Raw genomic sequence first — 27,192 nt, 5'->3', positions numbered from 1 at the left:
TTCATCCCCATCGACGCGCAAATCGCCGAAGTGGTGTCAAACCGAAAGACTTGCACCAGGCGAGCGGTCTACCCGACGGGAGGCCATCGTCACACGCCATTATTGTTATTATTATCGTTTCATTGCATCTTGCTTAGGATTCGAGGGCGGGGGGGGGGAGGAAGCCCCAAATACGTATATATTTTCGATGGGAACTAAATGTCGACGTTTTGAAACTTTGTTTCTGTTCTCCCCACTTTACCACACAAATTGAACATATGTTATGAAGTTTGTTTGGCCATTAATAAACTTTATCGTTTTTAGTGCCTCATTTCTGGCATGTATACATTGACTTTTTATATCGCGGATGGTAACCAATAACTACACTATCACTGTTAAGTACTAGGCAAAGCGAATGACGTAACGTACGTCTGAATTGGCCTCGTCTTTGAAAAGTATGTTACGTGTTTGATCTTTGGTGTTATATTTCTACTCTATGGTGCTAACAATGATCTCTGGGTGCTAAGAGCGCCTGCTATCTTTGACGAAACGGTTGTCAAATGTCAACGATATTTGTGTGTGTACTGTGTAGCAACAACTTTGTACGAAGTTCTAGAGAATTCTCGAGAGAACGTAGAGAGATGAACAAATATATCTAATATCTTACTGAAAGGTTTCTGGGTACCTAGTGCTGTTGTGTCGTTTGAAACTTTGCTTCAGTTTGCAATTAGTGTGAGCGTGTGTAAGAATTTTTTTTTCTTATTTGCGGTAACATAATCACAAAAGGAAAATGTCTTATATGTTAGGACACCTTCACAATGGATGGCAGGTAGACCAGGCCATCTTATCAGAGGAAGATAGAGTTGTGGTACGTACGTATAGTTGTTACAGAAGTATGTAAAATAGAAATGTTTGAATTAATCTGTGCAGTACGCTATATCTTTACAGTATTAAGCCGTGAAAATGTCATGCAGGCTAGGAATGAGAATTTCTTCGGAGACTTTAACCGTGATGTTTATAGACTTGTCTATTAAATTTTTTAAACAAAACTGTAAACGATAGCTTCCTGTAGATTTTCTTGGTGTCGAAAACGTGCTTATTGTGTGTATTTCAGTGCAATTAAGCTTAACTTAGTCGTTGCAAAGCAATTTGGCATCCCATGTTGGACCCTGTGGGAGTGTTCTCTCCAGTATCTCGTGTGGTACTTTCATTCCTCACCATCCCACGTTTACGTTTCTGATTAATATTTGATGTGCAACATCAAAAACTGTGGAACAGACATACTCAAACAACTCCAGATGTTAATTGCGACCATTCGTCAACCATAACAGTACCATTTTGTAGTAGTCACTAATGGGTCATAAGATAATTATATGCAGTGAGTGCGTAAACTTCACAAACGAAAAGAATTATTCCGGTGCCCTTCAGTAGTTATTTAACCTTCTTGAATTTCTCCGTGACCTAGTGAAGTACTGTGGTTCCATTTCTTTTACCTGTAACATGAAGTCAAATTACATACAGAGGCCGATGTTCATTTTTATGCACGCTGGAACCCACAAACAGGAATTTAGTTGAATGCTATAATTTTGTTTTTCATGTTATCCAGGTAGTCTAATAGCTAGTATTAGCGACTGGTGTTATTACTAGGTCTGTGTCATTTACCAGTTGTGATTGGACAGACTGTGTCAGGGTTACATATATAAGATTTGGTTACAATGTTATACAACATACAGAAAAGAATTCACAGTAACTTCAGATATAACATATTAAGACAATATTATTTTGTCCATTCATTTTAGTCAATATTGAAAAATTCTCCAATAGAATATAATGGGTGTTCTTTAAAGTCCTGTGCAGTTGTTCTTTTGAACAGTCCTAGTGGCAGAGACTGCACTTCTTAGTCCAGTGTATTGTGTATTGAACATTTTTAGGGCTACCACTGGAAAACTGTCTTGGGTTCCAGTCTGTCAACAACTTGATACTTCAGTGTTCCTCATGTTGTGGGCGTCATGATTATGAATGTCTTGCCTCAAGCTGAAATCACCTTGGTTTTCCTTTACACTTTTGATGCATTTACACTTTTGATGCATAGAAACACATATTGGCTGAATGCTGTCATTATCCCTAACCTGGTAAATATAGGTTTGCAGTACTCCTGTTTTTTACTTGATGCAATGATCCTGACAGATTTTTTTAGCATTAACACCTCCTTATAACCTACAGAGTGGCCCCTTAACAGCAGACCATAGTTATTACGGCTGTGAAAGAGTGCATAATAAACTGTTAGTAGGTACTGATCAGTTAATGTGCCTTTTAGTTTTTGTAGCAGGTATATAACACAAGAGAGCTTGGAACACACACACTCTGTGTGCTTGCTCATTGTCAGTTTGCTGTCTATCATGAAGCCTAGTGGTTTGACAGCCTCCATGTTATCCCGGCAGCCAAAGTTGCTGATACTGCATATTCTGTGTTGTTTTTTCTCAATTCATTTTCATTTTATTTTCTATGAACCACTCTTTAATGCTTTCAAAGAGTACATCTGCTGCCAACAGAGCTTGTTCAGCTGTTTTCCCCTTGGCAAATAGTGTGGTATCATCAGAAAACTGAAGAATGTTGTAGATACAACCTGTATTATTGACATAGATAAGGAACAGGAGAGGTCCCATGATGGATCCCTGGGGTACACCATGCTCCAGCTTTTGCTCTTGGGAGGTTGCTTCATGGACTGATACTACTTGTCCTCGGTTTTCAAGATAGGATTGAAGAGTAGCTAGGATCACACCTTCAATACCAAAACACTTGAGATTATTAATCAGTGTCTTGTGTGAGATGCAAACAAACGCCTTTTTCAGATCACAGAGTGTCAATGCCACACTCTTTATCTTCAAACACCTTCCTTATCTTCGTGATTAAGACCAATACTGCTGTAACTGTTGACTTTCCCTTGTGAAAACCATGCTGTGTGCCCTGGAAGAGTTTGTTTTCAAAGTAATGAGTTGCTTCGAACTGGAGTGTTAAGTTTCAGCATCTTACAACAATAATATCTCGGCATCTTCCCCATACCAACAGTTATTGACGGTACGTGTTAGTGTTAATTTATCGCCATAAGAAGTGGTTCTAAGTTAAAGATAATTTGCTTCACTTTTGGTGACCCAGTTTTTATTTTAATCTTGTTTTATCAGAATTTCATTTCAGTGGTAAGCAGATATGTAAATTGATGTCTGAATAAATGTTTGCGGTGTTGTGTATATCATGGTAATATATGTAACATGCCATGAAGTGAAAGTTCCAGACTTTAGCAATCAAGTGAGCACGTACAATCAATGACACGGAATGTAATGTATTAAAAGAATTGCCACTTTTACTGGAAGTATCCTGTCAAGGTACAAAAGTCAAACAACTTGGGATACTGAAGTAACTCTGTAATCTCTTCTACAGTCAGTGCCTCCACATCATTGAGAAGAGGCTTAAATGAATATCTAAGTACAGGCACAGAGAAAACTACCATATTTTCCAGACCTCACGAGTGATAAGTTCTAAGAGGTGCTATTTCTTGAGGTTTGTCCCCTTATCAGGAGTGTGCTGTCAGCGCACAACTTTTTCTTCTTAGACTCTTAGCTAGCTATTCATTGTTTGACACTTGTGATTCTGATATCTGGTCTTATTCAAATCCTGGAGTGCATGTAACACATTAAAAGTGAAAACAAAAAACTTGTCATGCTCACAACTGCTTTAGTCAGCTGCTGAACTTCTTGCACATTTCTAGCAGTGATTGTCTGCAGTTTTACTAAACTGCAAATTTCATGTTTCCTGATCCAACAAGAATGTTTAGTGACTTAGTGATCACTGTACAGGCCACCCCAGTTGTTCCGAATGGATAAATACATCATTGTTTGATTGTTGTTGAGTTTAGTAGGCAAGTGGCTATTTTTTGTGTACACAAGTAATTTTTTTACATAATTTATAACTATCAATTATGGAGCTATATTTATTTGCATTACTTTGGAAAGAACATCCAAAATACCATACATACAGACAAATCAGCATCATGTTCTTCCACTCATGTTAAGGGTGTAATTAACTCACCCAAGTCATACAGTGCTGATATCATCTCAAATAAACACACACACACACACACACACACACTCTCTCCCCCAGGGGGTCCACAACTCTTTTGTGGATACGTGGCCCTCCTTCCTTTCCGGGCTGCATACCTTCCCTTTCCTCATCCTTCCCCCTCTTCCATCTTCGCCTCCCCCCCCCCCCCCTCACCTCTGGCTCTTTCCTTCCCTTTCTCCCCCTCTGGGAGTATGGTTTGTGCCTACGTCCGGAGACGGATGCTCTACACTGTTACAAATTCCTTGCTTTCTATACTTGCAAGTCTTCGTCCTTCCTCTGTCCTTCTCTTTTCCTTCCCGCTTCTCTCTGCACTTTTCTCCGCTGCGGCGTTTGAGACCCCTCTTCTTTCCTTTCCCTTTCTCTTTTTTCCTCCCTGTGCGTGTCTGAAGGCCGACCCACGCACTTCCATGCGTAGCCGGTGACGGGGTAACGCGTAATTCCCCGCCCCGGGTAGACAGGTAGGACACGTACGTACCCCCTGGTAACGGCCAGGCCCAGGGAGGGGTGATTACCTGAGCTGATACCTTCCAAAAGTGCCAATTGGTCCCTCCGTCCGTTTGTCGGGAGGTGTGACCTGAGGTGTGAACAATCACCTAAGGCGGGAGTGCCCTCAGTGAGGGCCCCCACAAGGGAGGAGCGCGCCATCGGAGACGCTGATAATCATGGGGGATTCTTCCGCAATGGTTTCCTCACCTTCCACTATGTCTGCTCACAAACGTAAGTTCTCTGAGTCTCAGCCACAGACAGTTCTTCCATCAATGCCACAGTTCCTTGTTGTTTCTCGGTCTGACGAAGGTCACGACTTCTCCACGGTCAACCCTTTCATTATTCAGAAAGGTGTCGACGCAATTGCAGGTCCTGTAAAGTCTTGTTCCAGATTACGGAATGGCACCCTGTTGTTAGAAACAGTCAGTGCCCTCTAGGCACAAAAATTGCTGCGTACTTCTCTGCTCCACACCTTCCCTGTCCGGGTGGAACCACACCGTACCTTAAATTCCTCACGTGGAGTCGTTTATACACGCTCCCTCGATGGATTGTCTGACGAAGAAATTCAGCACTACCTGTCTGACCAGGGCGTAACGGCTGTTCATAGAGTTATGAAAAGGGTTGACACGAACATCATTCCAACCCGCACTGTCTTCTTGACATTTGACAAAGTTCAACTCCCATCGAAAATCAAAGCAGGTTACGAGATAATTTCCGTTCGCCCTTATCTCCCAAACCCTACGCGTTGCTATCGGTGTCAGCGGTTCAATCACACCAGCCAGTCCTGTTCCAATCCAGCCAAATGTGTTACGTGTGGCAAGGATGCCCATGAGGCTGCTTGTCCACCTCCATCCCCTCGCTGCATCAACTGTATGGGTGACCACGCTGCTTCCTCTCGAGATTGCCCCGTTTTGAAGGACGAAAAGCTCATCCAGGAAATAAGAGTGAAGGAAAAGGTGTCGACCTTTGCTGCTCGAAAATTATTTGCCAGTCGCCAGCCCACCGTGCCTCAGACAGGAAAATACAGCACTGTCCTTGCTTCTCCTCGGCCAACAAAGGAGGCGGCCACGCAGACTTGCGACCTCACCTTTAATGCCACGGTCGTCAGATCGGCCAGCGCAAAGATCGCCCGTTCAACCTCACCACTTTTGCCTGCCCACTCTATGGCTCACCCTTCATCGGGTTCTGCTAAATCTCGAGCCCAAAAGTCAGACGCCAAGCCTTCCAAAAAAGAGCATACTCGTGAAGAGTTTTTACATACCGCAACTTCCCAACCATCGGTTCCTCCTTCATCTAAACATCATACTTCTAAGAAGGCTCAAAAGAAACCCAGTTCCTCTCCTTCTCCGCCAAGGCATGTAACATCTACAGCACCACCTGGCGGAAATCGCCCTCGGCCGTCTTCTGTGTCGCCAAGGCGCACTGCTGGTGACCGGTCAACCGGCCGATCGCTGGTGGCAGCAGCTGCTCCTGACCAACCTATGGATCAGGATCCTCTGCCTTCGGCTGAATGCCATTCCATGCTGTCGGTCGCAAGCTCCGAGCAGTCTTTGAGTTGACAGCAACTTTGGTCACATTCCTCCATTTTCTGTTCACCCCATGTCCATTACCCACTGGAATATCCGCGGCATTCGAGCCAATAGGGATGAATTGTCGATCCTCTTACGATCCTACTCGCCGGTCATCTTCTGTCTTCAGGAAACAAAGCTGCGTCCCCATGACCGCTTTGTTCTCCCTCATTTTCAGTCTGTCCGATATGATCTCCCCTCTGTTGCAGATACTCCAGCCCATGGAGGACTCATGATTCTTCTCCATGATACTATCCATTATCACCCAATCCCCTTAAACACTTCCTTCCAAGCAGTCGCCGTCCGTCTTTCCCTTTCCTGTCCCCACTGCTCTCAGTTGTGGACGGTAAGACATCTTTTAATTGAGTGCCCCTATTTTACTCCATTACGCGCCCGTCTACAGCTGTCGCCTGATATATCGTCAATTTTTGCAGATGACACGCGATCGGCCGATCGCGTTCTAGAGTTCATTCGTGCCAGTGAAATGTCGTCAGTTATTTGAAGTTTTTTTTGGGACAACCAACCCCCTTCTGTAGTGAATTTTTAAGCCTTCCTTCTGCTTTTAGTTTCTCCAATTTTATGACTTTCGTTTCCATTGCTGCTAGTTTCCGTTTTCGTTTTTTTACTGTTTCCTAAGTCATAGACCGGGCGCTAATGACCCTAGCAGTTTTGCGCCCTAAAACCAGAACAAACAAACAAAAAACAAACACACACACACACACACACACACACACACACACACACACACACACACACACACACCATGCTGTTTCTCAAGGATACCTTTTGGCCGAAAGCATAAATGGTTTGTAGTCTTCTCATTGTGCTTATCTGTGACCTCTGTGTCTTGGGGATTGCCTTCTCTATGTGATAAGTAGCAGCCTATCCTTTTCATAATATTGCTGTTATTGCAGCCTGAGATTTGTAACGTAAGACATATATTAATGACTATTGACAATTCTCACTTGTACCTTGAAGGTAATAGGAAAGATGGGTACATGAGAGCCATAATCAATCTCACAAAATAGATTTCTTAGACATGTTCAGTTTCAATATCAAAAGGGCCACAGAACACATGGCTTTCCAGTTCACATATCATATTATACAAAATTTAAATTATTAAATATTGCCAACTGGTATTTTCAGTGTCTTATCAACAGCATTTGAAAATGCAGTTCTCATTCTCTCATAGTGAGCCTCAGATATTAATGCATCAGAGAGCTTGCAAGTAAATTGTTTTCATCTTATCTAACTAAAAAGATTGTGTCGGATCAAGAAACTGAGGGAATGTACACAGTTAGAAAAAGTATCTATAGACTGGGATAATCACAATAGGTGGTAAACGTTTGTGAGATTTCTTCACCTGAATGTGTCTCATTATATGCGACATTGATATCTTGTTACTGTTCAAACAAGTTTCACACGTTATGTCATTGAAGGCCTCTTTGAAGGCTCTTGTCAGTGCCACAGAAATACAATAAGTATATAGTTACATTTAAAAAAATGAAGTTTGTGCCATAATTCAACAGTTATAGAAAAGTCAGGGATTACTTATAGGTCAAAAGATTTGGTACATTGCTTTATGAGAGTAATTGAAACTTGATGTTTTAAGAAGGAAGTCCTTTTAAATCTTCAGTTGAGTAAATTCCATATTTTCATACTGTGTCAGCAATGTATTATTCAAATAATTAATCTGAATGTAACATCCTCCATAACTGTCAGTGTTACAATTTAATAATTCTCTCAAGAGTTTCAGTGCCCAAAAGTGACGGCAAGCAGTAGGCCTAGTTTGTCAGACTTGTTCAGTTCCATTGTAATTCTGAAATGTGATATTTCTGTGAAATTATTTAGTTGTGATTTGAGGGGGTCATTTTAAAGCATTTAGTTTACTTAGGGGAGAGCTGGATTAGAGATAAAAATTTGCAAAAGGTTACACAGGTGAAATATCTGATTTACAAGCTTCATATGTTAAGGTTATATTGTTTCTGGAATTCTGGATGTGGATGTATGATACCGAGACGAGCTTCATTCTTTTTTGAGCTTACCAGTTTGTGCTTAATGCAGTCATCAGTGTATCAGTATTTGTTACATGTACGTTTTGCTTGGTGCACCTTGGAGTAAGAAAATAATAGTAAATCCATTTATTACAAAATTAGAAAGATCTCCTAGAGTATGTAGCCATGTTGAAAACTTGGGTATGTACATAATTACTGATATCTAAAGCTGCATTATGATTTGTAGAACAGTTGCTTTTTGCTTTCCAAATGTATAATATAATTATTTCAACAGGTAATACGTTTCGGCCATGACTGGGATCCATCTTGTATGAAAATGGATGAAGTATTGTACAGTATAGCAGAAAAAGTGAAAAACTTTGCAGTTATATATCTGGTAGATATAACAAAGGTTCCTGACTTTAATAAAATGTAAGTTCAACAAAAAAGAATCAATATAAGTAAGTGTTGGCAATTTTTAGTAATTTTGTGTAGATAGTGTTGTGAAATAATGTAACAAAGGCCCCTGCGGGTTCGGGGGTTAGAATAGGCCCGCGGTATTCCTGCCTGTCGTAAGAGGCGACTAAAAGGAGTCTCACATGTTTTGGCCTTATGTGATGGTCCCCTCTCGGGTTTGACCTCCATCTTTCTAAATTATTCCGAAGAGCGAGCCAATTGGGGAAGGGCGCCTTACATGGTGCACTGTATCCGTCGTGCAATTAGACCTTTAGCCGTCTTTCTCGTCGTTGCAATGGTGTCCCGCTCGTTTTCGATCTCTTGGGCGATTACCACACTGCACTCTGCAGTGTTTCTTTTAACTGCGACGACGACCTTGGCCATTTTTGCACCTAAGATCCAGCACGGTAGCCAGTCCGTTGTGGTGGGGCCGCCATGTACCCTCTTGGTTGTAGCCCCCTGACAACACAGGGATCGCTCTACTGATGCCTGCGCCGTTAACTCCCCACGTATGCCAAGGAGTAGATGCCTATCCTCCTGGGGTATCAGGACTCCCGGCAACGGCCATCCTGCCAGGTGGCCTTTGCTGTGGCTGGGTGGCGCCCGTGGGGAGGGCCCTTGGTCGGAGTAGGTGGCATCAGGGCGGATGACCCGCAATGAAGCGTGGTACATCATCTCTCGCTGGCGGCCAGCCGCCAGCAGTCTCTAAGCGTTCTCGGGCTCAATTTAATGCACAGAAGTACGATCCGAAAACGTTCCCCTCCCTGGCCACGCCGTGGGAAGAGCGTAAGTCCCAGGATGGAGGTAACAGTTATTCGCCCCGATTCTTAGTTTGCACGAGAGCTGATGGGGAGTCTTTTCTCTCCACAAAGCCTCAGTTCTTCGTCGAGCATTTAGAGGACAAGTTTGGGGAGGTGGAGGGCTTGTCTAAAATGCGCTCTGGCTCAGTACTGATACAAACGGCATCCTCCGCCCAGTCACGCAGGTTACTTGCTTGTGACAAGTTGGGGGATGTTAACGTTACTATTACTCCACATAAGAGTTTAAATATGGTCCAGGGTGTTATTTTCCATAGGGACCTCCTTTTGCAGTCTGATGACGAGCTGCGCGCCAACTTAGAACGTAGAGGTGTTCATTTCGTCCGGCGCGTTCATCGGGGTCCGAGGGACAATCAGGTTGCTACTGGTGCCTTCATCTTGGCCTTCGAGGGTGATACGTTACCGGAAAAGGTCAAGGTGATGGTCTACCGATGTGACGTCAAGCCCTATATCCCTCCCCCGATGCGGTGCTTCAAGTGCTGGAAGTTCGGCCATATGTCTTCCCGCTGCACTTCCAGCCTCACATGTCGAGATTGCGGACGCCCATCTCATCCCGATACTCCATGTGCCCCGCCTCCCATCTGCGTCAACTGCGGGGAGCACCATTCACCTTGCTCGCCAGACTGCAGAATATTCCAGAAAGAGCGCAAAATCATGGAATATAAGACCCTGGACCGCCTGACTTATACTGAGGCCAAACGGAAATACGACCGATTACATCCAGTGCGAATGACAACTTCCTACGCCGCTGCTACAACACCTGTGCTAGCCCCATCAGTTTCGCGCCTTCCGGCCGGATCGACGAGTGGTACAACTCCTCCTGCCCCCTTGCCAGTGGGGGGCTCTACCCACCGGGTTGCTCCTGTGCCACCTACCTCAGGAGCAACACCATCCCCCCCATCGGGGACGTCGGTCCCCGCTTCTAAGCCGGAGAAGTGTCCAACTTCTTCGGCTTCTCACGCTCGCAAGGGGTCCCTTGGGTCCCTCCCTTCCCAGGTTTCCACCGGCGGGAAGGCTGACGATCGACAGTGGCGTAAGTGCCCACAATCTGCAGGTCGAAGGGCTTCCCGATCCTCCTCAGTCCCGGAGACTGAATCGGTGAAGCCCTCCCAGCCGGTTAAACCCAAGGAGCAGCGTGAGAAATCAAAGAAGAGCAGCTCTAAGCCCAAGGAACGCGCGGTGGTAGCCACCCCATCGCAACCTTCTAGCTCTGCGTCTGGGGACGAGGTGGAGATTCTGGCGTCCCCTGAGGACCTCGATCTCGCCGGTCCCTCAGACGCCGTGAATAGCAATAGCACTAGCACGGGTGCTCAATCGGAGGCAGCAGGTGACCCAGCGGCGTAATCTGCCGTCCCAGTCCCAGCATGCCTTTCTCAGCCATGGACAAAACCATCCTCCAGTGGAACTGCAGCGGTTTCTTCCACCATCTAGCTGAGCTCCGCCAACTTATCAGCCTTCACCCTTTCCTCTGCATTGCTCTGCAGGAAACTTGGTTTCCAGCAATGCGCACCCCCGCCCTCCGTGGCTATCGGGGTTATTATAAGAACCGAGCAGCTTATGAAAGGGTGTCTGGTGGCGTCTGCATCTATGTCCTTAACTCTCTTCACAGCGAGCCTGTCCCTCTACAAACAGCTTTAGAGGCTGTCGCTGTTAGGGTGTGGACGCCGCAGGCTCTTACCGTCTGCAGTCTTTACCTTCCACCGGAGGGTGATGTCGCGCAGCATGTCCTGGCTGCGCTGATAGCCCAATTGCCGCCACCTTTCTTATTACTGGGCGACTTTAACGCCCATAACCCTCTGTGGGGTGGGTCAGTGGCAACAGGTCGAGGCGCCACCGTTGAGCATTTATTGTCGCAGCTCGATCTCTCGATTTTGAATGATGGTGCCTCCACACACTTCAGTGTGGCGCATGGCACCTACTCCGCCATTGACCTTTCAATCTGTAGTCCTAGCCTCTTACCATCTGTCCACTGGAGTGTGCATGACGACCTGTGTGGTAGTGACCACTTTCCGATATTTCTGTCACTACCACAGCGTCACTCTTCTGGGCGCCCTAGCAGATGGGCTATGAATAAGGCTGACTGGGACTTGTTCTCCTCCACTGCCGCTATTGAGCCTCTCTCAACTGATGCCATTGATGCGGTGGTTACATCGGTCACCGCCGGCATCGTCACTGCCGCCGAGTCTGCCATTCCCCGTTCTTCTGGGTCCCCTCGGCGGAGGGCTGTGCCTTGGTGGTCGCCTGAGATCGCTGAAGCGATTAAAGATCGCCGGCGGGCGCTCCAGCGTCACAAGCGACATCCCTCCATGGACCACCTTATCGCCTTCAAACGGCTGCGTGCGCGGGCCCGCCTCCTTATCCGCCAAGGCAAGAAGGAGTGCTGGGAGCGGTATGTGTCCACCATTGGACTCCATGTCACTCCATCGCAGGTCTGGGCCAAGATTCGACGGGTCTTCGGCTATCGGACCCCTGCCAGCGTCCCTGCGCTCTCACTGAATGGAGCAGTTTGTACTGACTCCGACGTCATTGCAAACTGCTTAGCAGAGCATTTTGCTATGAATTCCGCTTCTGCGAATTACCCCCAGGCCTTCCGCTCCATTAAAGAGCGGATGGAACGTCGGAGCCTTTCTTTTCGCACCAACGCTTCTGAACCCTACAACGCTCCATTCAGTGAGTGGGAATTTCAGAGTGCCCTTGCCGCTTGCCCTGATACCGCTCCCGGGCCAGATCGCATCCACTGTCAGATGCTGAAACACCTTTCAGTGGACTGCAAGCGACGCCTCCTCGACCTTTACAACCGTCTCTGGGTCGAGGGTGAGTTTCCGTCGCAATGGCGGGAAAGTATTGTCATCCCCATTTTGAAACCTGGAAAGAACCCTTTGGAGGTGGACAGCTACCGTCCCATTAGTCTCACCAACGTTCTTTGCAAGTTGCTTGAACGGATGGTGAGCCGGCGCTTAAATTGGGTGCTGGAGTCTCGGGGCCTTCTGGCTCCGTCTCAGGGTGGGTTCCGTAAAGGCCGCTCCGCCACCGACAATCTGGTGAGCCTTGAGTCGGCCATCCGTACAGCCTTTGCCCGCCGTCAGCACCTGGTCGCTGTCTTTTTCGACATGCGGAAGGCGTACGATACGACATGGCGTCATCACATCCTTTCTACGCTTCATGGATGGGGTCTTCGGGGCCCTCTGCCAATCTTTATCAGAAATTTTCTGTCGTATCGTACCTTCCGCGTGCAAGTCGCGGCCTCGTATAGTTCCTCCCTCGTCCAGGAGAATGGGGTACCCCAGGGCTCTGTCCTCAGTGTCTGCCTGTTTTTAATTGCAATAAACGGTCTCGCTGCGGCAGTAGGAAATTCTGTCTCCGCTTCCCTGTATGCTGACGACTTCTGTCTTTACTATAGTTCTATTAGCATTGCAGCAGCTGAACGTCAGCTACAGGGCGCAATCCGCAAGGCGCAGTCTTGGGCGGTAGCGCGTGGTTTTCAGTTTTCGGCTGTCAAGACCCGCGTTATGCATTTCTGCCGGCGCCGAACAGTCCATCCTGAGCCGCGGCTTTATCTTGCCGACGAACTTCTTGCTGTGGTGGAGACCCACAGGTTTTTGGGTGTACTTTTTGATGCCCGGTTGACTTGGCTGCCTCATATCCGGCAGCTTAAACAAGCGTGTTGGCGGCATCTCAACGCCCTGCGTTGTTTGAGCCACACCCGCTGGGGCGCCGACCGATCTACCCTGTTGCGGCTCTACCAGGCGTTAACCCAGTCTCGCCTGGATTATGGGTGCCTAGCTTATGGCTCAGCATCCCCATCTGCGTTGCGGGTGCTGGACCCAATTCTCCACAGCGGGATACGCCTTGCCACTGGTGCTTTCCGCACCAGCCCTGTGGACAGCGTCCTAGTGGAGGCAGGTGTACCTCCACTGCGGTTCCGACGCCAACGTTTGCTGGCCGCTTATGCTGCCCATGTTTTTAGCTTGCCCGGGCATCCAAATTATCGTGTCCTGTTCCCGCAGTCAGTCGTCCATCTGCCAGACCGTCGGCCCCGGTCGGGTTGTCCGATCGCCGTACGCATCAAGGAGCTTCTCTGCGGGCTTGGGTTTTTCCCAGTTCCACCTCCTTTCTGGGCGCCTCTGCGTACACCCCCGTGGTGTGTTCCTCGCCCTTGCCTTCGGCTCGACTTGGCACAGGGCTCGAAGGACTCGGTCCCTCCAGAGGCCTTCCGCCGCCGCTTTTATTCCATCCTGGCCACGTATCAGGGCTCTGGAATTGTTTACACCGACGGTTCGATGGTTGCTGGTCGTGTCGGGTATGCGCTAACTCAAGGGGACCATTCCGAACAACGGTCCTTGGCGGCTGGCTGCAGCGTTTACACTGCTGAGCTAGTCGCCATCTTTCGTGCCCTAGAGTATATCCGCTCCTGCTCAGGTGAGTCCTTCGTTATCTGTAGCGATTCCCTGAGCGGTTTACGAGCTCTCGACCAGTGTTTTCCTCGTTCTCGTCTGGTGATGGCTATCCATGAGTCCCTGCATACTCTTGCGCGTTGCGGCCGCTCTGTGGTCTTTGTGTGGACCCCCGGTCATGTCGGTATCCCGGGCAATGAACATGTTGACCGCCTGGCGAAAGAGGCCACGAGTAAACAGTCTCTGGACGTTGGCCTCCCAGAGACTGATTTGCGGGCAGTCCTCCGCCGAAAAGTTTTTGCACTTTGGGACGCTGAATGGCGCAATCGGATCATGCCCAATAAACTCCGTGCCATCAAGGAGACGACGACTGTGTGGCGGTCATCCCTGCGAGCCAACCGCAGGGACTCTGTCGTCCTTTGTCGGCTCCGCATTGGCCACTCCCACCTGACACACAGTTATTTACTGCGCCGGGAGGACCCTCCTGTATGTCGCTGCGGGGCGGCTTTGACAGTGGCCCACATTTTGTTGGCCTGCCCCCTTTTAGCTGTGGTCAGGCAGACATTTGCGCTGCCTGATACGCTCCCTGCCCTTTTATGTGATGACCCTGGTATGGCTGACTTAGTTTTCCGTTTTATTCGGGCAGGGGGTTTTTATTATTTACTCTGAGTGTTTGTTCTGTTCTTTTGTGTTGATTCTGGCCATTGGCCTACGATTTTACGCTGAGTTTTTAATGTGTTCTCAGTGGTTGGCTTCTCCTTTTTATCTCTATGGTCGGCCAACCACTGTCACACTCTGTGTGATTTTAATTTGTTTCGTCTGATCTCTGTAGGAGTATTTCTTGTCCTGTGTCGTCTGACGTCTTTCCTGTTGTTCGTTCTTTATTCTCTTTGGGTGGTTTTACTTTTTTTTTTTTGGAAAAAGGGACCGATGACCGTTGCAGTCTGGTCCCTTTAATCCCCCAAACCAACCAACCTAATGTAACAAAATCTGTTTCAAAAATAGCGATGTCTTTATCATACTCCTTTAGGCTTCTGGTTTCTGCAGTCATGTATTGAGAACTGAGTGGTTGGAACTAAGAAACTCTGTCTCCTCCCATTGCTTAACTCCATTAAAATCTTGTATTAAATGCCTCCTTTATTGCAATGATACTTCAAATATAAGGGTTGGAACGTAAAATAGTGGCAACTATTTATTCACAACCGATACAAGTTACTTGTTTGCACCTGTTACTGTCCTTCAAAGTAGACACCAGCATTATGCAGAACCTGTTGCCAGCGATGTGGAAGGCGTAGTATAGCGTTAATAGAGCCTGTTCTGTTGATTGTGTGAATGGAGCGGTCTGCTGCCTGTCGAATCTCTGAAACAGTTCTGAAGCGAATGCCACGAAGTGGTTCCTTCATCTTCAGAATCAAATCAGTCACAAGGACTTTGGTCCAGGGAGTGTGTTGGATGGTACAATACTTCAGCCTAATCAACCAAACAGAGCAGCCATAGCTTGCACTGTATGCGCCTGCGCATTGTTGTGCAGAATGATGGGTGGGCTGTGCAGATAGTGATGCCGCCACTTTTGCAAAGCTGGTCACAGGTGATGCTCCAAAAACGAACAGTAATACTGTGCATTGACAGTCTGCCATGGAGGAATGTAATGCTTTAGGATAACACCATCACAGTCGTACACGAGAATCACCATAACTTTAGACCACTCCATTAGCACGATCAAGAGAACAGGCTCTGCTAACAGTATACTACGCCTTCCGCATTGCTGGCAACTGGTTCTACACAATGCTGGTTACTGCTTTGAAGGACAGTAACAGGTGCAAACATGTAACTCTTTCGTATTGGTTGTAAATAAATAGTTGCCACTATTTAAGTTACAACTCTTGTATTACATTCAGTTGATAACATAAGCTGGTACTGGGTGGCATGCTAAAACACAGCTAGCTACCAACTTGGCATACAGTGCACCAGCTCTCTGTTGTGTCTGTTCATTGTTTACTCTATGAACAAAAGAGGAAAGATGCACAAGAAGGGAAATCACCAAATAATTCCCATACTGCTGGATACATTGGACAGGTAGACCTGACAAATTGCAAACCTAGCAGTTGACCCCAAGAGGTGTGGTGAAAATGACAGGGAAAGCTCAACACTTGCTCACTCTAAAGTGAGCCTAATCATCCAAATTAGACATAAATCTGATGTCAGCATCAAGACAAACTACATCCAACACTCTGCAAAAATCTGGAATGGGGCCAGAGGCATACTTGCTGTGTTTCATGCAAGAATATTGTCAGCACTTGCTGTGTGATATGATGGGTGTGTCAGCTGTTTGTGTTACTCAGCCAATGAGAGAGCAGCAGGTAGACAAATTTCAAAGTAATACATTTGGACAAAAGCATGAAACATTAATGTAAATAAGAATCATAAATTTATTTGCTCTTTGTTCGAGTCAACAGTTATCTAAACTGTGCTCGTATCTGCAAACCAAAGACAGTGTCGCAACCCATGATATACTCAAAAAAAAGCAGTGAAATATTTTGTGTTGCTGCACAATTGACTTGAGCAAGCACACTAAGTGGATCAATGTTTTTTTTTTTAATTTAATCATTTATGAGGTAGGTGGATCAATGGTTTTTAATTATTAATAATAAACATTGATTCACCTGCATTCTCCCATGTTTGGCTTAAAAAGCATTTATTCACTTACTCAAAGTGGTGGCTCTTGCTGCGCTTCCAGATGATTTGACCCATACAGATAATTGACTCTTTGTCATTTCACCACCACATTTGATACATTTTTGTATCCCTGCAATTAAACCTTTGACAGGTACCGTGACATTGCCATGCAAAACTAAATCACTGGAATCAGCCTAGTGCATAGCACTCACTGTCATAATCACAAAAAGGTTCTTTCAAAACTCACTAATACACCAAAAAACATCAAACAACACAATGATTTCAGTTTCGACACTAGAAATACATTGCCGTTGTTCTAACCTGTCATTGGTTATGTGAAAGAAATGTCCCATTGGCTATGCAAAACTGACACATTGTCAACCTATCAGCAGTAGATAAGACGTGCTGCTGGCTCTGACCTAGACTGTAGCCCAGCACTCAGATAAGTAATTTTATACAAGACACAGGATTCAGGGTTACATAGTAAGAAATTATTCAAGGGAGGGTCATAGAGAGCACTTAAGATGACATTGAATTTAAATTCCAGATGAAATCCTCTGAATTTCAGAACATTTTCAACAGTACACTTATTACAGACACACATTGAATTTCATTGTGTGCCCCAATAGTGGTCTTCCTTTCTTGCATTGGCACTGTTAAGTGTGGCAGGAAAGAATTAGTCACCAGACCATTAATACTAGTTGGAAGACATTGGTTTGAATGCAAATGAATAAATCAGTATAGGTATTAGCAGTAGTCTTCTTCTGTCTTCCACACTGCTTTCTCAAAATAAACCCTGCATTATTCAAAACCTTGTGAAAGGAATTTTGAAAACTACGGTGGTAGCAATTTAAGGCAACCTCTCATGAGCTAACACAATAATGAATATTCTGTGAATGTCATCAAATAACATCCATTAGCTATGTGAAACTGACACCGTGCTACCTTCTGTAGTGTAGAGGAAAATTGCCATGACTGGCATTGCTTGTTTTCTAGAATTTAGCCCACAAAGTATTTGAAGTGTCCAGAATATCATGAAAATAGATTGAGAAAACTATGCCTTAACCTCCACACTTTATTCATCAAAATGTATGGTAGGTATAATGCCTAGCTTTCCGTGAAGAAAATTGAATTCCACTGCTGAAAGTAATCTTATCTTTTATTGATTTAAAAGAGGACTAGAAAAAGCAAGAAACTCCAGCATTTGTGGTTTTCCAAAATATTCAAGAAAGTAATAACTGAAATAGCAGTGTCACTTTCAATCAGTGCATCATACTTAGTTTCAGGATTTCTTGACTGAAAATCCTATTTACGCATTTAAGCAGCTCACCAGCTGATATACAGGGTGTATGTAAAGTCCGGGAACACTTCCAATTATTTTTTGCACAAGAACCAAACATTGTATGAATATCATACATAAGTCATTTTGAAGAAAAACCCTGAAAGTTTTTTTCTTATATACTGCCACAGCGTAGTTTGGTAATTTTCCAGTAGTCAGAACTAGTTGCAAACATTGTGAGTTCAAGTGCGGTGCGAGCTTTGTGTGTGTTGGAGTTCATGAAATGGCCTCCCCGATCACCAGATCTCACTCTGTTACTTTTTTCTGCGGGGACACTTTAAAGATCTGGTGTATCTACCGCCTCTACCATGTGATGTAGCAGAGCTCCGGGAGAGGATGCGGGAAGCGACTGCCATAGTCGACAGTGCATGCTGGGACAGGTATGGCAAGAATTTGATTACCTTATTGAAGTCTGCTGGGTCACTCATAGTTCACATATCCAATGTTTGTAAAAAAAGAAAAAAAGCTTTCTGAGTTTCTCTTCAAAATACAATATATGACATCTGTACAATGTTTAGTTCTTGTGCAATTAATAATAGAAAGTGTTCACTGACTTTACATACACCCTGTATTTTGCAGTCCATTCAAAGTATTTGATACTATAGATAATGACACTACTAGAAAAGCTTAAATGTTTTCGGTCATTACTACAGGTGCCTAGTTTGTCGTATTTAACATTAAGGATGCAAAAAGTTATAGTGAATAACTGAAAAATATAGCAGCATAGACAGTAGTGCAACAATTTGCATTTGTTTCACTGCCACACAGTTCCAGCTGAGGGGTAGTTGGGATATTTGTTTAAAGATAAACTTTCACAACAGCTTCGTTTCTGTTGGAGATAGTTTCAGCATTCTGTGTGGCTTGTGGCACAGCTACAATAATATATGTTAAACTATGTTGTAGCTCCTCACACAGATCACAAAATAAATCATTTTTGCACTATTTATCTTATCTTGGAGATGATGCTTTTCTGAATCATTGGTAGACCTGCACTCAACAAACCAGCATGAACAGTGTGTTGGAGAATACATGCTGCATCAGACTCAATTTGCAAGTGATCCATGGCAAGAAAGATTTATGTGCTTGAATTTCACTACTTTTTCCTTGTGTCCATTAATGAAGGAATGTGTGTCCTATACTGAAAAATTAAGGTTTTGCGATTTTTGGGAGAGAGACTCAACACAATTGTATCCCTGAACGGAGTTTGTTAGAGCTTTGTGTAGTGTTTGTGTATTGATTAAATAAAGCAGTTGTAAAGTGTGATCTCCTCCTAGTATTCATACTTGTTAAGATTGCAGACCAGTGAAAAATACTCAAGTATTTCTTGTGTGATGGGCAGCTTCCTGGGTTCATTTGCCTGCCTTAAGATTAATTCAGGGGTATCCCCATTATACTTAAGCTAACAGATTGAGTGGCTTTTTCTGTGATGTTTGTCTCCTGCTTCAGCTGTCAGTTGACTAGTGTGACTTTCTTTAGTTTACCCAACAGTCTGATGGGCTGTCTTGTATTCTTGGTCTTTCCTCTGAGACTCCAATATAGTACTATCTTTCGCCATCTTCTGTCATTTCTTTGTGCAATATGTCATGCCAGTTCCCTTTTTAGAGCCTTTGTCCTTTCCACAACTTCCAGAATTCTTGTGATTGCTGTTATGTCTTCGCATTTTTCTTACCTTAGTGAAACTGATTGCCTTTTCTGTATCTCAAATTCGTTTGTAATTTTCTTTTGAAAAACTCATTCAAAATCAGTTTCACAGCAATATGTCATGATACGAATAACTCACAGTTCAAATCAAGTCTCTCCAAAATCTATAAAAGCTGTGGATAGTGGCATTTCATGTTAACTGGCTCTTCTAATTACCTTACACTACGGTTAATTGTGATACACAGGGGAATCCGGCTTGTTAAATGGGTTGTGCATCTTCTAAAAGAGCATAGATGCAATTTGTCGAGACTTCAGTTAAAACTGTGTAGATAACAGGGAGTAAACAGATGGTACAGCCGTTCTTAAAATTGTGAATAGTTGTTCTTAAATTTTTAAGGTCAAGGTTGTAGTGAGGAGCCTGATGTTGCTCCTCTGACTGATATTGTGAAACAAATTTCTGGTTGTGAACATTTAGATGAGAAATGTATCTGAGTACTTAAATTGTGATGCCTACAAACCAGAATTTAAGTGGGTAAGTGATGAAGTGGGTAGAGAATATAAACAAGGTGATTGAGGAACTCATTATCACGCACACTGAGATACTGGAAAGTATTGATCAGTTGCATAATGACAAGCAAGTAGGCCTAATTCATACCTAATTCCAGTGGGCTTCCAGATGTGACATGTAGCATGTTTTATATAGTTAAAAGCAGTTTCCGGTAAAAAAGAATAGTTTTGGTTATTCGTGTTTTCGGTTATCCAAGCTGCCTTGGGTCCCCATTAACCCAGATAATTGGGAACTTTCTGTATCGAAATCTTCTGCATTATATTTAGTGGAATGAAACAAAGGTAAATTGTTCACCATGTAACTGAGACTTGAGCCCATAAACAAATTGTATTTCTCAAGTCTTTCCTCAGAGGTTACATTGCCCAAGCACTGCAGCCCAGGTAGACTTGGAGAGGTACAGTAAACATGACTTTTTTATGTAGCCACAGAAAGAAAAAAGGTCAGCATATGAGTTATATTTTATATCATACTTTATTTTGTGCTACGATAAATGATGGTTACGCATTTGAGACTGGGGCAGCTTGATGGTGTTTTTTTTTTTAACACTCCTTTCAAAAGTCAAGCTTTTAACCTGTGAATACCACAATTGTTTGATGTTCCATTTGGAACATTCACATCTATTAAACTCGGGCATACTAAGAGCAACATCACAATTTGGGCACCACCAAAACATTTTTTCCATCTTCTGGTTCGTACTGGCATCAACACACACTTTACAAACACATGCTGAGTGCAGTTTTGTTTCTCTGTTGGTGGAATCTTCTCAGAAATATGTCAGTCATTAAATCTGCTTGATCCAAGACCTGGGAGAGAATTTCTGCACATAGATAATTCTTTTGCATAGAGAGACAATATAAATGTGTCAAACAGGAGAGGTACACAGTTTTCTTTTGATAATATTCCATTCAAGATACAAACACATTTTTATGCTCACTGTAAACAAGTAAAAGATCTATATTTTCCATTGTTTGAACTGCATCCTTGTTGTTGTTGTTGTTGTGGTCTTCAGTCCTGAGACTGGTTTGATGCAGCTCTCCATGCTACTCTATCCTGTGCAAGCTTCTTCATCTCCCAGTACCTACTGCAACCTACATCCTTCTGAATCTGCTTAGTGTATTCATCTCTTGGTCTCCCCCTACGATTTTTACCCTCCACGCTGCCCTCCAATACTAAATTGGTGATCCCTTGATGCCTCAGAACATGTCCTACTAACCGATCCCTTCTTCTGGTCAAGTTGTGCCACAAACGTCTCTTCTCCCCAATCCTATTCAATACTTCCTCATTAGTTATGTGATCTACCCATCTAATCTTCAGCATTCTTCTGTAGCACCACATTTCGAAAGCTTCTATTCTCTTCTTGTCCATACTATTTACCGCCCATGTTTCACTTCCATACATGGCTACACTCCATACAAATACTTTCAGAAATGACTTCCTGGCACTTAAATCTATACTCGATGTTAACAAATTTCTCTTCTTCAGAAACGCTTTCCTTGCCATTGCCAGTCTACATTTTATGTCCTCTCTACTTCGACCATCATCAGTTATTTTGCTCCCCAAATAGCAAAACTCCTTTACTACTTTAAGTGTCTCATTTCCTAATCTAATTCCCTCAGCATCACCCGACTTAATTCGACTACATTCCATTATCCTCGTTTTGCTTTTGTTGATGTTCATCTTATATCCTCCTTCTCCATGGATTTTAATACCTACTCCGAATTTTTCTTTTGTTTCCTTTACTGCTTGCTCGATATACAGATTGAATAACATCGGGGAGAGGCTACAACCCTGTCTTACTCCCTTCCCAACCACTGCTTCCCTTTCATGTCACTCGACTCTTATAACTGCCATCTGGTTTCTGTACAAATTGTAAATAGCCTTTCGCTCCCTGTATTTTACCCCTGCCACCTTTAGAATTTGAAAGAGAGTATTCCAATCAACATTGTCAAAAGCTTTCTCTAAGTCTACAAATGCTAGAAACGTAGGTTTGCCTTTCCTTAATCTTTCTTCTAAGGTAAGTCGTAAGGTCAGTATTGCCTCACGTGTTCCAGTATTTCTACGGAATCCAAACTGATCTTCCCCGAGGTCGGCTTCTACTAGTTTTTCCATTCGTCTGTAAAGAATTCGTGTTAGTATTTTGCAGCTGTGACTTATTAAACTGATTGTTCGGTAATTTTCACATCTGTCAACACCTGCTTTCTTTGGGATTGGAATTATTATATTCTTCTTGAAGTCTGAGGGCATTTCGCCTGTTTCATACATCTTGCTCACCAGATGGTAGAGTTTTGTCAGGACTGGCTCTCCCAAGGCCGTCAGTAGTTCCAATGGAATGTTGTCTACTCCGGGGGCCTTGTTTCGACTCAGGTCTTTCAGTGCTCTGTCAAACTCTTCACGCAGTATCGTATCTCCCATTTCATCTTCATCTACATCCTCTTCCAATTCCATAATATTGTCCTCAAGTACATCGCCCTTGTATAGACCCTCTATATACTCCTTCCACCTTTCTGCTTTCCCTTCTTTGCTTAGAACTGGGTTTCCATCTGAGCTCTTGATGTTCATACAAGTGGTTCTCTTATCTCCAAAGGTCTCTTTAATTTTCCTGTAGGCAGTATCTATCTTACCCCTAGTGAAATAAGCCTCTACATCCTTACATTTGTCCTCTAGCCATCCCTGCTTAGCCATTTTGCACTTCCTGTCGATCTCATTTTTGAGACGTTTGTATTCCTTTTCTCCTGCTTCATTAACTGCATTTTTATATTTTCTCCTTTCATCAATTAAATTCAATATTTCTTCTGTTACCCAAGGATTTCTAAGAGCCCTGGTCTTTTTACCTACTTGATCCTCTGCTGCCTTCATTACTTCATCCCTCAAAGCTACCCATTCTTCTTCTACTGTATTTCTTTCCCCCATTCCTGTCAATTGTTCCCTTATGCTCTCCCTAAAACTCTGTACAACCTCTGGTTCTTTCAGTTTATCCAGGTCCCATCTCCTTAAATTCCCACCTTTTTGCAGTTTCTTCAGTTTTAATCTACAGGTCATAACCAATAGATTGTGGTCAGTCCACATCTGCCCCTGGAAATGTCCTACAATTTAAAACCTGGTTCCTAAATCTCTGTCTTACGATTATATAATCTATCTGATACCTTTTAGTATCTCCAGGATTCTTCCATGTATACAATCTTCTTCTATGATTCTTGAACCAAGTGTTAGCTATGATTAAGTTGTGCTCTGTGCAAAATTCTACCAGGCAGCTTCCTCTTTCATTTCTTAGCCCCAATCCATATTCACCTACTACGTTTCCTTCTCTCCCTTTTCCTACACTCGAATTCCAGTCACCCATGACTATTAAATTTTCGTCTCCCTTCACTATCTGAATAATTTCTTTTATATCATCATACATTTCTTCAATTTCTTCGTCATCTGCAGAGCTAGTTGGCATATAAACTTGTACTACTGTAGTAGGTGTGGGCTTCGTGTCTATCTTGGCCACAATAATGCGTTCACTATGCTGTTTGTAGTAGCTTACCCGCTTTCCTGTTTTCCTATTCATTATTAAACCTACTCCTGCATTGCCCCTATTTGACTGCGTGTTTATAACCCTGTAGTCACCTGACCAGAAGTCTTGTTCCTCCTGCCACCGAACTTCACTAATTCCCACTATATCTAACTTTATCCTATCCATTTCCCTTTTTAAATTTTCTAACCTACCTGCCCGATTAAGGGATCTGACATTCCACGCTCCGATCCGTAGGACGCCAGTTTTCTTTCTCCTGATAACGACATCCTCTTGAGTAGTCCCCGCCCGGAGATCCGAATGGGGGACTATTTTTACCTCCGGAATATTTTACCCAAGAGGACGCCATCATCATTTAATCATACAGTAAAGCTGCATGCCCTCGGGAAAAATTACGGCCGTAGTTTCCCCTTGCTTTCAGCCGTTCGCAGTACCAGCACAGCAATGCCGTTTTGGTTATTGTTACAAGGCCAGATCAGTCAATCATCCAGACTGTTGCCCTTGCAACTACTGAAAAGGCTGCTGCCCCTCTTCAGGAACCACACGTTTGTCTGGCCTCTCAACAGATACCCCTCCGTTGTGGTTGTACCTACAGTACGGCCATCTGTATCGCTGAGGCACGCAAGCCTCCCCACCAACGGCAAGGTCCATGGTTCATGGGGGGGGACTGCATCCTTATGAAAGGATAATAAGCAGTCATTTGGTCTCATTTATACACTCACGTTTTGTGACTTCTTTAATTCAGTACCACGTCTGGCTTTGATTTAGTCAGTGCCGCATGCCCTCCCCCCGTCTCCTTGTGAGTTGATAGTTCCCTCTGTTCTGCAAGCAATGTGGCACGTTGAAAATATAAAACATCCTTTGTCCCTCTGTATTTTAAACAGAGCAGATGTTCCCATCTGAAAACTGTCTTTTTTTTTAATTCTTGGCTTTACAACTGTACATAGAAAGAGCTTTTCTGTTTGGGAAGCAAGTGCCTATGTCTTGTGCTCTGATAATCAAACCCTGCAGGTGATGTATAATAGTTCACCAGTAGTCTGCTCTAAAATACCGTAACACCTGACTCCTGTGCCACTTCTTTCAGCATTCTCCTCCTCCTCCTCCTCCTCCTCCTCCTCCTCTAGTACATATCTGGTTGAAGCATCACACACAAATTGAGCCATACTTATCTGGTTTGCTTTTTATATAAAGAGGCAAAATGTATTCACCCTCAAACTACACATTCTTACATCAACTGCCATATACCCATTGGGAACAAATGAAGACAACATACTATTCAAATGGCCAAAAAAGGCAAATTTTGAACAGTGGGTCATGATTAGGTTGATTATGAGGAAATATTTTTCATTGTTCTTGAGGTGCATGTTCATCAAAATTGCTTTGAATCTATCACAGCTCATAACTGTTGCAGGATTGTTGTTATGAAAATGGATGCTTTTGACCAATAGCCATTGAGATCTTGCTTCTCCGCAAGGCACGTATGAATTATAACTGCAAAAATGCATGAATATCCTTTATTTTTGCAATGATACACTTCCCCTGACACTGTGACTTGTTTGTTTTTACTTCTGTACTTGACAGTTATTGAACTAGCATACTGGTTAGTCTCAGTTCATGTTTTTATTACTGTGTCACGCATAAACAATGAGAAAAAGTTGGTCGCTATTTTCTGGAAAGGGTGATGGAAGTAAGTAAGTCTGCTGCACACCTTAAGTTTCTGCTGTCTTGAGTCTCTTATAGTAGTGACAGTGAAGAAGTTGCCAGTTCAGTAGTCTGTCATCACTCTCCTTGTCTACAATCAAATTGATACTTTTTACTACCAGAATTGTTTTATAAATGTGATAAAATATTTCACATGCTTAACTACATTATTTTTCTTTATTATTTATCTGAGATGAAGAAGTTGCATAAGCAGAAATGTTTCAGTAAGATGACTTACCTAAGCTTTCAAAGAGACTCAAATCTGGGTCAATATCAAAATTATAAACTTCTTCCAGGCTGTTGAAAACATTGCTGTCATCAGACTTTGATATCTGAAAACTGTTCATTATGCAAGTAGTGGCCCAGCCAAGATATAGATAGCAGACTAAAGCAGTATGGGACTCAGTGGAGTGCAGCAACATACAAAGTGCCGTTATGGAGTACAGATTTGAAAACAGTGGTAGCACAATGCAGACCCGTCCTTGTGCAGTGGCAGCCACAACTTTATTATTATTATTATTATTATTATTATTATTATTATTATTATTATTATTCACACACAATTTAATAGTGAAAAAAAAGAAAAATAGAATGTCTGCCTTATTTGGAAATGAAACAAGTCATAAGGTACTCAAAGGCATTTTCTATCAACATGGTGATTCTCAGAAAGCTTAAGTTTCAGCACCTTCCATGATTCACATTTTAAATAGATTTTCTTTTGCTGACCTTATAACAGGCATTGTTACTTATCACCAGGACAATGGAACTTAAGAATTACATTACTATAAATGGTAAATTAATAATAACCACTACATTTTATAGTACATCTGATAACTTGATTTCCATGATAAAAGTAAAAGGATATGGACAAGCTGAGATCTCCTGTTCTTTTTTGCAGGTATGAACTGTACGATCCATGTACAGTAATGTTCTTCTTCCGGAACAAACATATAATGATTGATCTGGGCACTGGTAACAACAATAAAATAAATTGGCCACTGGAAGATAAGCAGGAGATGATTGATATAATAGAAACAGTGTATCGTGGTGCAAGGAAAGGGAGAGGTCTTGTAGTGTCACCAAAAGACTATTCAACAAAATACCGTTACTAAATTTTGCTTTATGCTGTGGTATAGAAGATCTGTGGCACATGACACCAGCTGACTCTCAGTGTGTGTGAAAGAGATGGTGATGCCTTGCAGTGTCTGCAAGTATTTTTTATTTACTATAATGGAAACCATTATATTTCTACTTACACACTTTGTTTTAAAGGTGTATTTGTTGTGTTCAATAAAATCTATGTAAGTATTATATATAATTTTGGAATTTCCAGTTTGTCCCCCCTCCTGACCATGGGTGCTTAAACTTCAGGCAGACAGTCTGTTCAGCAGTAGTATGGCAAGGAGAAAATGAACTGTTCCTGAGGTAAAAGCTTTTAAATTAAGGAATACATGTCTTTTGTGTATCACTGTAACTTGGGAGACTGGTACCAGTTCATCAGATCAGTGTTCATTTGTAAAGGCAATATTATTCAGTAACCCACCTGTCTTCCAATGTGTGTCCTTGCAAGCAAAAATCAGATATCTCATTTCATCCATCATCAAGTGTTTAGTAATTTTTTGGTAGAATATGAAGGGGTTCAATCATATCAGAAGTAATTTGCATTCTTTGTGGCCAGTAATAAGTCATTTTTGTCATTTGAATAAATAACTTCCAAAAATAAATGTTTGTTTCATCAATTGCTACTCCAAAGTTACAGGACACACGAACATACAATTTATCATGGTAGACGAAGCATTGGTAAAGAAACTTAACACACTGAAAAATTGTTTCAGTTGTACTGACTATTGACTCAGTACTATTTAAATAAATTATAATAAGTCTTCTTTCAGGTATCAGCCCCATCAAGAATGCCAGTTAGGTGTCCACCTTCTCAGAG

General features: G+C 43.3%; 1 protein-coding gene across 2 annotated transcripts; it reads left to right on the top strand.

Moving 5' to 3' along the window:
* The first annotated feature begins 515 nt into the window (after positions 1-515).
* Positions 516-26,938, top strand: LOC126094574 (thioredoxin-like protein 4A). Of its 2 annotated transcripts, XR_007521851.1 has the most exons (4): positions 516-847; positions 8,442-8,578; positions 26,152-26,460; positions 26,587-26,938. XR_007521851.1 is itself a non-coding variant. In XM_049909040.1 (3 exons), exons 1-3 carry the CDS (start codon positions 770-772, stop codon positions 26,363-26,365), a joined length of 429 nt encoding a protein of 142 aa, XP_049764997.1. In that variant the 5' UTR covers positions 516-769; the 3' UTR covers positions 26,366-26,553. The 2 variants fall into 2 exon arrangements, 1 of the variants encoding a protein (XP_049764997.1); XM_049909040.1 differs by lacking the exon at positions 26,587-26,938 and having other exon boundaries at positions 26,152-26,553.
* The last annotated feature ends 254 nt before the right edge of the window (positions 26,939-27,192 follow it).

Source organism: Schistocerca cancellata, chromosome 8, assembly GCF_023864275.1.
Source record: "Schistocerca cancellata isolate TAMUIC-IGC-003103 chromosome 8, iqSchCanc2.1, whole genome shotgun sequence".
Classification (NCBI taxonomy): domain Eukaryota; kingdom Metazoa; phylum Arthropoda; class Insecta; order Orthoptera; family Acrididae; genus Schistocerca; species Schistocerca cancellata.
Note: the sequence above shows the minus strand (reverse complement) of the source record. Positions and strands in the feature narration are given on the sequence as shown.

Bases quoted from the DNA above. Each gene is read 5' to 3' on its own strand.
- LOC126094574 (XM_049909040.1), top strand. From the start codon at position 770: ATGTCTTATATGTTAGGACACCTTCACAATGGATGGCAGGTAGACCAG. The intron at 848-8,441 runs GTACGTACGTAT...TTATTTCAACAG, and splicing joins CAGAGGAAGATAGAGTTGTG to GTAATACGTTTCGGCCATGA. The intron at 8,579-26,151 runs GTAAGTTCAACA...TCTTTTTTGCAG, and splicing joins GTTCCTGACTTTAATAAAAT to GTATGAACTGTACGATCCAT.